The sequence below is a fragment of the Apostichopus japonicus genome, chromosome 23 (assembly GCF_037975245.1).
Source record: "Apostichopus japonicus isolate 1M-3 chromosome 23, ASM3797524v1, whole genome shotgun sequence".
Classification (NCBI taxonomy): Eukaryota; Metazoa; Echinodermata; class Holothuroidea; order Aspidochirotida; family Stichopodidae; genus Apostichopus; species Apostichopus japonicus.
Genome location: NC_092583.1, coordinates 6,994,896 through 7,007,813, shown reverse-complemented (window position 1 = coordinate 7,007,813; position 12,918 = coordinate 6,994,896). Strand labels below are relative to the sequence as shown.

General features: G+C 39.8%; 1 protein-coding gene across 17 annotated transcripts in view; it reads right to left on the bottom strand.

Annotated features, from left to right (window-relative positions):
* Positions 1-12,918, bottom strand: part of LOC139964457 (tensin-1-like) — a 196,613-nt gene that overhangs the window by 22,923 nt on the left and 160,772 nt on the right. For 16 of the 17 annotated variants that reach the window (XM_071966024.1, XM_071966026.1, XM_071966025.1 and 13 more), the window contains 7 exons: positions 12,470-12,599; positions 11,786-11,956; positions 10,707-11,185; positions 8,834-10,176; positions 5,429-7,167; positions 4,000-4,187; positions 2,908-3,079 (listed from right to left, as the gene is read on the bottom strand). In XM_071966024.1, the coding sequence (XP_071822125.1) occupies positions 2,908-3,079; positions 4,000-4,187; positions 5,429-7,167; positions 8,834-10,176; positions 10,707-11,185; positions 11,786-11,956; positions 12,470-12,599 (4,222 nt within the window). The remainder of the gene's footprint in view (positions 1-2,907; positions 3,080-3,999; positions 4,188-5,428; positions 7,168-8,833; positions 10,177-10,706; positions 11,186-11,785; positions 11,957-12,469; positions 12,600-12,918) is intronic. The other variant, XM_071966041.1, reaches the window with a different exon arrangement.

Genomic DNA, 12,918 nt, shown 5'->3' with positions numbered 1-12,918 from the left:
TGACAAAGTATTTAACGGGCAAAATCAATAACATCTCTATTTCAGAAATATTGATACGTTTTGCTTGCCATTATTACCATACACCGATTACAGAAACAAACAAGAGCCCAAGGGCACTGTGGTTCCTTGCTTGGGGTATATGACAATACACATCATATTATCAAGCAAGATTGGGCTGAAATAGTCCAAGTAATTGTCCTACATGTTCCCATAAAGTAACCAACACTATAGCCAACACTTTCGTGATCACAAAATGTGATCGGATTTTTTATCAAAAGGCACTTTTGAGATCTAAATATGGTGTCGAAAATGTAAGAAATATAAGAGACCTACAAGCGTGTCAACAGATATGATAACAATGGTGACCTCAGATGACATGACCTTTAAGTTTCAAAATGTTCCACCACCCCATTCACAACTTGTCCCAAAATATCAACCATGTCACACCTTAGAATTGAGATTTAATTGCATTAAATGTCAAAAAATTAACTTTTGAACTTGTATGTAACTTCACACACAAAGGTCACCCGGAGGTCAACCAATTGACATTTTTGATCGGTGAGACCTAAATAGAGCAAGACTGTAAAAATTCAAACATTTTTTCTTTGCCCATTTTCTCCCCCCATAATACTACTTTTTTAACATTAGCTGACCTTTGGTGACCTTGGATCACATGACCGTTAAGTTTGAAAATATTCCCCTATACCATTTGCAACTTGTCCAAAAAAATCAACCTTGTCACACCTTGGCACTGGGAGTTATTGCATTAAATGTGTGAAAATTAACTTTGACCTCAAATAACTTCGCACACGAAGGTCAAATAGGGGTCAACCCATTGACATTTATGATCAGAAGGTACCTTTAACATCTAAAAATAGCATCGAAACTGTAAAAATCCACAAAACACGAAAAGGTCACCAGAGGTCAAATTGAGGTCAAGGGTCACCCAGATGCGGGTCGACAATTGGATTACATTGAAGCAACTCCCAACCCTAACGGACAATTTGTTCTCAAGTTGTCGCAAAAATACTAGTTTTTTATCATTAATTGACCTTTGGTGACCTTGTATCACATGACCGTTAAGTTTGAAAATATTCCCCTATACCATTTGCAACTACTCCAAAAATATCAATCTTGTCACACCTTGGAACTGGGAGTTATTGCATTAAATGTCTGAAAATTAACTTTGACCTCATATAACTTCGCACACGAAGGTCACACAGGGGTCAACCTATTGACATTTATGATCAGAAGGTACCTTTAACATCTAAAAATAGCATCGAAGCTGTAAAAAATCCACAAAACATGAAAAGGTCACCAGAGGTCAAATTGAGGTCAAGGGTCACCCAGATGCGGGTCGACAATTGGATTTCATTGAAGCAACTCCCAACTCTAACGGACAATTTGTTCTCAAGTTATCGCAAAAATACTAGTTTTTTATCATTAATTGACCTTTGGTGACCTCGGATCACATGACCGTTAAGTTTGAAAATATTCCCCTATACCATTTGCAACTTGTCTCAAAATATCAACTGTGTAACACCTTGGCACTGGGAGTTATTACACTAAATGTCTGAAAATTAACTTTGACCTCATATAACTTAACATACAAAGGTCACCTTGGGTCAACTTATTGATATTTTTGATTGATGAGACCTAAATTAGAGCATCAAACTATAAAAATTCAAACATTTTTTTCTTTGCCCATTTTCTACCCCCAAAATACTAGTTTTTTGACATTAATTGACCTTTGATGACCTCGGATCACATGACCGTTAAGTTTGAAAATATTCCCCTATACCATTTGCAACTTGTCCAAAAATATCAACCATGTCACATCTTGGAACTGGGAGTTGTTGCATTAAATGTGTGAAAATTAACTTTGACCTCGTATAACTTCGCACACAAAGGTCACACGGGTGTCAACCAATTGACATTTTTGATCGAAAGGTACCTTTGATATCCAAATCTAGCATCAAAACCAAACATTTTCTTTTTTGCTTGTTTCCTCCCAAAATAAGCACATTTTTTCTAATGTGACCTTTGACCTTTTGACCTTGGTTTCAGATGTAGTTTAATCTCCTGATTCCAAAAAACAAAACGAAAAGTCTGTACAACCATCCTAACTCCGACCGAAAAACTTTGACCCCATATAACTTCGCACATAAAGGTCACACGGGGTCAACCTATTGACATTTAAGATCAGAAGGTACCTTTGACATCTGAAAATAGCATCGAAACTGTAAAAATCCCAAAAACACGAAAAGGTCACCAGAGGTCAAATTGAGGTCAAGGGTCACCCAGATGCGGGTCGACAATTGGATTACATTGAGGCAACTCCCAACCCTAACAGACATTTCGTTCTCAAGTTATTGCAAAAATACTAGTTTTTTATCATTAATTGACCCTTGGTGACCTCGGATCACATGACCGTTAAGTTTGAAAATGCTCCCCTAACCAGTTCACAACTTGTCCCAAAATATCAATCTTGTCGCACATTGGCACTGGGAGTTATTGCAGTTTTAATATTTTTGGTTTTTGGACCATAACTGACCTTTGGTGACCTTTGTGGGCACCAAAAACAATAGGGCACACCTTCTCCATATGGCGGATCTATAGTCCAAGTTTGGCCTCAATCCAACATTCCCTTATTGAGATAGAGCGTACCCAAGCAAGTGTCACAGACACACACACACACACACATACATACATACACACACACGCCAACCTGACTGCATAGGTTCCTTTTGCTAAAGCAAGGAACCAAAAACCTTTTGAGTTATTAGCACAAATATTTCATCCCTCTTTTTTTAAACTTTTTCTACACCAGAAGGAAATTTCTTTTTCCCCTCCCGGAATCCTTCGAGAGAAGTTTTTACGTCTAATTTCGCATGCACTTTCACTCACCATGAGGGGGTTTCCCAACGACTGCAATGCAAGTTCGGACCATGTTGGGGCCAACAGGAAACTTGGGAGTGGTACCACCGTTTGGCAAACTTTCGTTGGATGAGTGCATATCTCTGGGAGACCTCTCACCGGGAGATCGTAGACCCTCAATTCTGTTCCAGTACTCACTTTCCTGAGGTTTAAAAATATTAAAATATCAAGATATCAACAAAGATTCACCAAGCTGATGAAAAATATACAAAAATACAACATTTATGAATCAAACCAGTGAACAGCCATGGAAGAAGAGTCCATTTTACACAATTTGTAAAGATTGTAATCAAATTTGATGTCAAAAAGTAGACCATAATAGTAGACACATAACTCTTGAGGGGAACAAATGGTATTACCAATATTCATTAATGTTGTGAGAAAAGGTGATTAAAAGTTGTGGAATTGTACCACAAAAGAGAGTAGAGAATTCATTGTTTTGCCAAAGTTGGGATCAACCAATCATTCAAGCGAGATTTCCTTCATAATTTGAAAAATCTAGTCTCAAAAGTACTGATAACTATTCACATGATCATGTAAGAAATTTGTAAACTTTCACCAATCAGGTGGAAATAGGTTTATTTGATTGAAAGTACTAACAGCTTGATGGTACTTGACACTGTGACGGTCTATGTTATGTTTATGTAACTTTCCTTTGATACCTCCTTACTCATGTACATACAGCAGATAGGTAAACTCAAGTGCCTAACAGTTTGATAAGCATTTGAGTAAATGTTTGTTATACACAAGCTCCAATATAAACATATGAAGCACACATATGGATGCAGTAATCATTAGGCTAGTGCAAATCTCTAAGAGTACATGGGTACACCAGGTTGGTACCTAATGGAACAGTTAACTACTTCATATGTACAACACCATGTTTAATACTGTGACGCTTGTGATGTTACCTACACTAGTATACACAACGGTACTGTGACAACTGTTAGACCAGGATTAAGGATTTCTTGTTAATCCGTTCTTACCTGCGAAGGTAGCATAGTATAGTACTGTGACTACTGTTAGACCAGGATTAAGGATTTCTTGTTAACTCGTTCTTACCTGCGAAGGTAGTCCACCAGGGTTCTGCATCCACGATTCAGCCTCGTCTTCTCGCATTTTACTTGGTTTGTACTGAATGGCTGAGTCAGACTCGTAACCACCAAGGGAGTTACTCCTATTGACAGGCTGTGAGCTACTGGGCTTGGATGGTAAGCTTGTATCCAAGGTATACTTATTCGGACTGTAAACTGCAAGAAACACATTCAAGCCACGAATTACTACAACATCGGTGACGATGACAAACAAAACAACAAAGTGTTGTCCATAGTGTTGACTAATAACAAAGCAAGGAGTCAAAATTATGAATGAAATCAAAATACTCCATTGTTTGCACAGAAACTTGACCTTCCACTCAAAGAAGAATGGACCTTGACACTAATTCCAAAGCACAAATGTCAGTTCCAGTACCATCATGCAAAACTATGACAAACTAGACTCTTCAATTGGAATAGCAAAAGTGAAAGTTGGGAAGGGATGAGAGGTGTGTCAGAATCCAATCACCATTTATCTGCATTAAAGCATCGCCGACAATTTAATCCAACAAATGGGCTTGCATTCTATTCTGTTTATATAGTTACACATCTTCGATGAGGACACCCACCGAGGAAAAACTCTACAGGCTTACTTCACTAGTAGAAGTACAGTAGGTTGAAAATATCAAAGTTAACACAAGATTAGAAGGGCATTAGATTACTATGTTTGAAATAAAAATCTCACTGCAGCCTTGGTATAAAAGATTTCAGAAAGGGGACAAATAACATTGGCATTTCAACATACAATCTTTAGCAAAGGGTATTAAAGGGTATCAGAGGGTATCACCTGCCATTGACTGGTCACTTTAGACACTTGTTATATAATTCTTTTGCTACATGTAAAACTAACCGTAACTTTACAAAGTTAAACATTTTACTACTTTATTGTACAGTAATTATGTTAAAACTTTGACGACATCCTCATTGGCTACTTGACAAGTACTGAAGCATCTCAAATAACTCATCACCTTTTGTTAAAGCCTTGAGTAGATGAACTATCTTTATTTTTCATAACAAGATTCTCTTTATAAAATGGAGAAGTTTTGTCATCCCACACTTCATTGTTTGTATAATGTTAAAGTGAGTGCTACTGCAATGGATTATGACCTTAAAAACTTTATAACAATTCACAGTCAATTTATCTCTTCATCAGATGAAAACAAGAACAAATATTTTCAACAAAAATTAAATATATTCGTTACACCTTTTCCCCTTAAATTAGCTAGGCAACAACTTTTGCAGTCTGAAAACATATGCTCTCTGGAATGCAAAAGATAAATAAAAATACCAAAAATTTATCAAGCAAACCTCTTTACTTCTTTTGAAGTCAACAAAATCTTTTTAAGCTTGACCCTAAAATGAGAGAAAGAGAAAGATGAAGAGAAGAGAAGACATACCATTGGCACTATTGTTTGCATTAGCCTCTACTTCTCCTTTGGATCTTGAGACAGATTCATCGATGAAGAGCCTGTTATCCTCCTTCCCTGACTCTCTGCTCAGCAGCGTATCAGACTTCCTTTGCAGAGGCGTTTGGTGGTCCTGATGGGGTCTAGGGTCAACAGAATGATTCCCTAATGGTTTAGCAGCAGGATCTACAATCCCTTTATTTTTAGAAGAGTCTTTGCACAGAGATGATAAGGCCTGTATTCTATCCCCCCAAATCTGTAACGTTCTCATGGCATCATCTAACTCCTTTGTCAGAGCTAAATTCCCCCGGACCCGTACCAATTTTTCAGATCGTACGGGTCTGTTTCTATGGTTAGTATCTTGCATGTCACGTTGTGTGTTAGAATCATGCGTATTAGTGACTGGACCATGAACATGCATGGATTTTTCCTGAATCAAAAGGTCATCGTTATTCGTGAACAGATCTCTCCGGTTTCGGCCAATCATACCCTGGTGAATTCTCGGGGTATATTCCCTTGTCTCGGAACTAGATCGCACGGAGGTATTTGGTTGCCTTCGTTCTGGGCGAGAGCTTCTCTGGTTCACAAATGCAGACCTACTCTGATCATCACTATGTGTGGATTTGTTTTCCCTCCTAAAATTAGATAACTCTACTTCTAATGGGCTTTGGTCTGGGTTAGTATCGGGAGAATCCCTTAGACTTTCACCAGTATTTTCAGTACTAAGATCTTTGTCTGAGGATTGTCTCAGTTGTCTTATTCTATGCATGACCCAATCATACGATGGCTGTGTTTCAGAATCACTCTGACCACCATCACTGCCGGCCTTAGAGGAGGTCCCGGGAGGGATGGTTCTCGAGGTAGAACGATTTGGGTTGGCAACATCTTCTAGACTATTACCTCTTTGAGGTGGTCTTGGGCTAGAGAGGACATTTTGCAAAAATTGAAGCGAAGTCTGATGTAAGAAACTCAAAGAACTGTCAATTTGAGATGAATGTGCATTATCTAATTCCCTGCCTCTTAATCCCTCCCTGTCGCTGCTTTTAGGACTCTGCGATTTGTTTGAAGACGCATCGGTAGCCGATGATGAGTAACCAGAGTCATGCTCTTTACTTTTGCCATTCTCAGAATCAATTGAGCTACGATTCCCCCTCATCGTTATATCGGAGATGGACGTGCCATCTTTTTGCTGCCCATTTTCACATTTTTGTTGCTTTTCAAGGGACTGTCCAATTAGTGACCTTTGATCGATATGGGAGGACATGACATGCTGGGGTCTGTAAGTATCCGAAATGTCTCGGTATCTCTCTGACTCAAAACTCTTGTTAAGGGTTTGCTCTCTTCCAGTGGGAACATGACGGAGTGTATCAATCACTTGGGGAGTTTGCTTAACTGTTTGTGGTTTGGGGGTTATTTCCTGGAGATTACATTGGCTCTCGGTTTGGGTTCTCTCAGAATCCGTTACGGACTGAGGATAAACAAGTATTGTTCTCTTTTTCTTCTGAACAGTTTTCGTTACTGTTTCTTCATCGCTGTGGTTTTGCAGAGGACCAGATTTACAAAGCGAAGCTGAAGTGTGAGTGACGGTGTGTCTGTCTGCATTTGTGGCCGACCCAGTTTGTCCGGCAGTCGAGGGGTAGGGGGACCGGTAGCTTCCTTGACTTATAGCGGGAGCAATATTTTGACGATGATGACGATGGTGATTAAGATGATAATGATTACCATGGGAGCTGTAACAGCAAAAAGTTTTATAAAAAAAGAGAGACAGAAAACAAGAAGAAGGAAAAGAGGGGGAAAAAGCAGGAAAAGTGAAATGTTAGTGGAAACTTTACGAATGGATGTCAGTTACAATTAAAAGCATGAATGACGGCGACGACCACTCATAATCAAGCTCAAATCGAATACTTTTTTGACAAAATTCATGCAAGTAGACAATAACTATGAAACAATTCATTATCTGCAATCAGTTAAGGGAAAGGAAATTTTTTTTGAAGTCTCTCCCTCATGCAACTGGGCTTTCTCCTGTAAAGGAGCAATGAACTAACAAAAATTAGTATTAACAAACCACAAGGCACTTTATTAGGACTAGGTGAGGTGTACATAGCGACAAGAACTTGTTAAGTAGTACAGATAGATGTGGTTGAATGACAGGTCAGTTTATCAACAATTGGATTATTAAAAGCAAGGCCAAGTGCAGTTACATGGACGGACTACCAAGGTGCACAAGCTTGTCTACTTGCAGTGACGCCAGCAGCAAACATAACTGAATGTATCAATTGCCAAAAATATCCACAGAAAACAGATATAGCAAGGTCTACCAATAACATCATCCTGAGACTAAGCTTGCTGAACATGTTCAGCTGGATTTTGTGAAAAATTTAAACCAATATTAACATTCTGAAATACTTGATTTAAGACATTAAAAACACAACACATCTTTATTTTTGAATTAATATATGGTAGGAGTATTTTTCACTCTTAAGCTCCTCAAAATGAAAAGTTGATGTTGATGTTTTCATGAATTGAGAAAGGATGAATAATTTGCATGCATGACTTACAACAGGGAATACACTAATAAATACCACAGGTATGAACTGTTTCCTAAAATCCTGAGAACAATACCTGAGATTCTTCCCAAATTTGAACTTTAAAGCACTTCTTTGCATTAATTTTGGGAGATATTGTTAATACCTTCAGCTATGAGTAAGAAAGAATGCAATGTTTTACTTGAGTTTCAAATACAATTAATAGTAATATGTTGAACTGTCTCGGCAACAAAGATGTTACTACTGAAAAGGCCAATAACATTCCACTGAGGATTTGACTTACATTTGTCTTATATTGCGACCTCATTATTAATCAGTCTGGTAAGGTAGCAAAGCCATTAATTGATTATCACCAAGATGATGCTTAAAAATTGATAAGATTATGATTTAATTTAACCTAATGGAAGTGGTGAGATTTTTGTATTTTTAGTCCAGATGAAACAAATGAGCTCTGACAAAAGCAGATAGACAATGTTACCAATGGCTAGATGAAACAGATTCTGTAGATCACTATGCTCTTGCATGTTGAAATAATTGAATGAAAATAATCACAGCTGTACAGAAACTACTCGCTGAAAGAAACTGTCGAAACTATGTCCACGGAATGATCTTCTATGGCATGAACTAGGAATCCTATATATACATATATCTGTATGTCAATAAGTTTAAAATCTGATCTCAATGAATTCATGCAAGATGCTGCAAGAACAATCAATTCCATGCACTAAAACTTCACCCCTTCCCATCCACACCCCTCTCCTCCTAAATGGCATATTTTCACAAATAACCTTCCTATGAAAGCACTGACATTGGTAAATTCTACCACCTTCATAATACACATAGAACTAACCTTGGTTCCAGGAGCGGTCCAGAGGTAGGTGACAACACACCTTGACGTGGGGTCGTACTCATATTGTCATAGCCGTAAGCTGGGGTTGGAGGCCCTCTTCGTGGGGGTGGTTGCTGATACGCTTCTGTTTGGCCTCCTCCTCCTGCCATGTGGAGTGGTTCAGGCAGATGACCTCTTCTGGATGCCATACTGTCAGCTTGTCTTTGTTGTGAGTACGGTGTGTTGCTGAAGCCTGACACGTCACTTCTCACCGAGGAGACTGACGATGGTTGGGAAGGAAGTTGTGAGGCACTGTAGCTTGTGTCTACTTGAAGTGGGTGTGACGGATCTACTGGCAACCTCTCCCGTTGCCTCCTCTCTCGCAGCTTCGTCTGTTGCTGCTCGAGCCAGGTCCGGTTGTCGGGGATGTACGGTCTGCTGGATGAGGAGGTGTTGATTGGCTCTGACTTGACACTGTTTCCTGGTGAATGAAGCCCGCTAGACGAGTATGACATACCAGGGCTATAATTGAATACGTCTGCTTGTGATGGTGCACTCTGATGGACACCGCCCTGATAAGAAGGTTGAACACCAGGCTCTCTAACCTGAAGAGGGTTGCTATAGCGATCGGTTGGCCCTACGTCCTTCTCTTTCTGCTCTTTCAACTTGTCTTGCTGTCTCTGGAGCCACTGGAAACCATCGTCGGATGGCCTGGGTCGGCCAAGTGGTGGACTGGTCACATGACTGGATGACGACCCGCTCGCATTAGGATCATCGTACTGTGTGACAAATTTGATCTTTTGCTGTTGAGCTCTGAGGGGTTGAGGTTGATAGTTGCCGACATTTGACGGGGACCTCGAGGGAGGTAAACTCTCACTCCTCTTTTCTCCGAGTGAATGCAACTGCACCTGGGCTGGTTTCAGCCTCACTTCTGTCATTGGTTCCTCTATTTCTACCGTCCTTTTGGGATAACCCTGATCCTTCTCGGTGTAATCGTAAGTAGGATTAGCATGTTCAAAGGGGACACCCTGAACTCTGTCATGTAACACGTTTCCATTTGGCAAGGGTTGCATATTCATTGAGTTATTTGGCACAGGCCTGCTCGCTGTCACTCTATCCCGATCTGTTGTCGGTGGTGCACTTTGCACTGACGAGACTTGCTGTGGTGTTATGGCCTCTTCCACGTGATGCTGTCGTCCACCATTTAAAACTGGTGGCGAGCTTTGTTCTCTGTTCCTCGGAGAATTCTCAAATTCCTCCTCAACTATGGGTCTAATTGGGCTTGATTTCTTCATTGAGATGGGTGCATTTTTCAGCTCTGCATGGACACTGACAATTCTTCTGTTTCCAGGAGATTCAACTACCTGCAATGACAAGATATATTTCAAGATGAGATGATGATATATTAATATTATAAAGTAAATAAGTGGTTTGTTACATTCTGTGGGACAATCACAAAGCTCTCAACAAGATTTTGCACAAAGGGTCTAATGCTCCATAATTACAGGTGTGACTTCTGTCAAGTAACACCTCTAAGAAATCAGATAAATTTTCCCATCAATTCAGATATTGTTGTCTTGCATAAATGGATACCTTTATGTCCACCAGTGCAAGACCTGTGAAACCTGTTCGAATTCCAAAAAGAGATATTCTCTCATTTGGAATGTCAACAATACAATACAGAGCAAGTATTTACTGCTACAGAATGCCCAAAAAATGGCTGCAAATTTATTTACACCTATAGATCAATTCTGAGGTTCTACCTTGGCTATGGTTATGAACTATGACAGTATTTCACATGTACTGACCAAGAGGTTTTACAGAAGAGAAGAAGAATACTGTCCAGTATGGCACTAAGTCAAACATGAGAGATATGCCGATATTCAGTTCTTACCGGTGATTTCTGGGGACTTCCTGGCACCTGGTTGTTGTTTTCACCAGCTACATCTCCCAACCCCTTAGTGTCTTCAATGCCCCGGAGTAACTCCTCCAGTTCTCGCTGCTCTTTGAAATCCAGCTGTCGCCCGCTAGGCGTGCGTTCGACTGGGTTACCGGACATCTGCGGCCCTTTCATCGACGGTCCACTGGTAGGCCCATTACTTGTAGAAGGCCCAGCAGTGGGGCCATTATGGGTGCTATAGGGGTTTGATCTGGTAGGACCATTAGCATGAGTGTTCGATGGGGGCTGATGATGAGCTTGTGGTTCATGAGATTGTTGTAAGATCACAGGCTCACTTGGTTTACTGAAAGAGGGCGTCTTTTGGACCTGTGCGTAAGGACTACCATCAGAGACATAAATGTACTTCTGATGAGGACCAGGGGAAAGGTTGTTATTATTCCCACCATTAGGCTGAGGACTTTCAGGTTCTGAATCTGGTGAAGAAAATGCACAAAAGAATAAGCCTTTGATTAAAATTTACTATCGCAAATAAGGACAGAAATTGTAGTTGTGTGTTCTTTCAAATGTTATTCTAATTTTCCAGTTAGCAGTTTGTTCATGTTTTGCATACTGCGGACAAATATCGATATATGTAAGCGAATGTCTATTGAAAAATCCTTTTCCTGTGGCTTTCTGGGTTGTTTTAAATAATCTCTGGAAAGGACCCCTGACCACACAATATGCAAGGCACTATGATTTCAGACTCTTAATACCAGCAAAGAAATGGTTACTAGGACTTGTGATCAAGATGGGTGGATAGGTCAAGTTTTAGAGCACAGGACTTACTTCACTGAGGTCAAGGGTTTTGAATCCTGTTCCTGATATTTATTTATTTGCGCCTCTTAAAAGTTTGTTAATGACTGCCAAATCAAGTATTTCAATCTAGAAAGAGTAGCTAATAAATGTAATCTACACAAAACGTTTCAAAGAATGCTTATCAAAAGAACAAACAGCCCAAAGCAAGTCTAGAAACCTGCTGGAACTCTTGGGGCACAGTGATTTTGTTATGGTAAGTAGAGAAGTAAGCCACTTACCAAGACCGTCCACTAACTTGCTGAAATTTTCGTACGAATCCCACCTTATAAGTGGATCATCTCCGTTATCTACAGGGAAGTTACTGTGTGACACATAATCACTGTTGTGCAAGCTATCTCCAGTCGACGAGAAAATGAACTCCACCTTTGTGAATGGTGGGAAACGTGCATCTGTAATGTAAGTTAAAAAAAAAGTACATCTCTGCAGAAAATGACCAGCTGCTTAAGCAGGATATTAGCTGTAAAATGATATAACTTGCAATGACCTTGCCAGACATTCATCCATGCTTTATACAATGTGGTCAAGACTAACGACATAATGAAATTAATCGCAGATTCTTCGGCAATAAGGCATTTGTGTATGTTTACTTTCTGCTCACAGGATCACACAAAATAACTACAGCAATTTTTGAGTTTGTTTATCAATGTTATTGTTAATTTTACAGTACCTACCAAGCATTTCTCAAAATTAAGATGATTTGTTGAATTTCAAGGTACTTTTTTGGGGTGAAAAATTGATTTCATTTTCTTGTTCTGTTTTCTCCAACAGGGAGCCCATCACTGTTACAGATAGATTTGATCAATTTAATCAATCTTGTTAGTATGAAATTCTGTCATTCATTTAATGTGAAGAGAAATTTCTCTGATAGTCTGAATAGAAAGAGCCAGAGAACAGGGCCCTACCTGTACAGGCATCATCGAGGTCTTGTTTTCCAAACAAGAGTCTGTATTCTACCACCGCTGTAGTGTGAAACTGACAACGAAAGACAACATCTCTTGTGCTGGACCTGAACTTCTTGTGGTAACATTTGACCTTTGGAGAAACAATGACAGCAAAGATACACAGTTGGAGATACTGGCTGTGTGAACAATGGCTGAAAGACTACACCACAGGTTATCTAAGCATGGAAGAAAACTCTGCCCAAATGGTGGGCCCTTTAAGGTCTAAGGTTTGAGCACTGCATCTACTGGCCTGTCCTAAACATTAAGCACTGGGTGTAACCACCTATCTAAAACACTGAGCACTGGGTCTACCCGCCTGTCCAAAACACTGAGCACTGGGTCTACCCGCCTGTCCAAAACACTGAGCACTGGGTCTACCCGCCTGTCCACAACACTGAGCACTGGGTCTA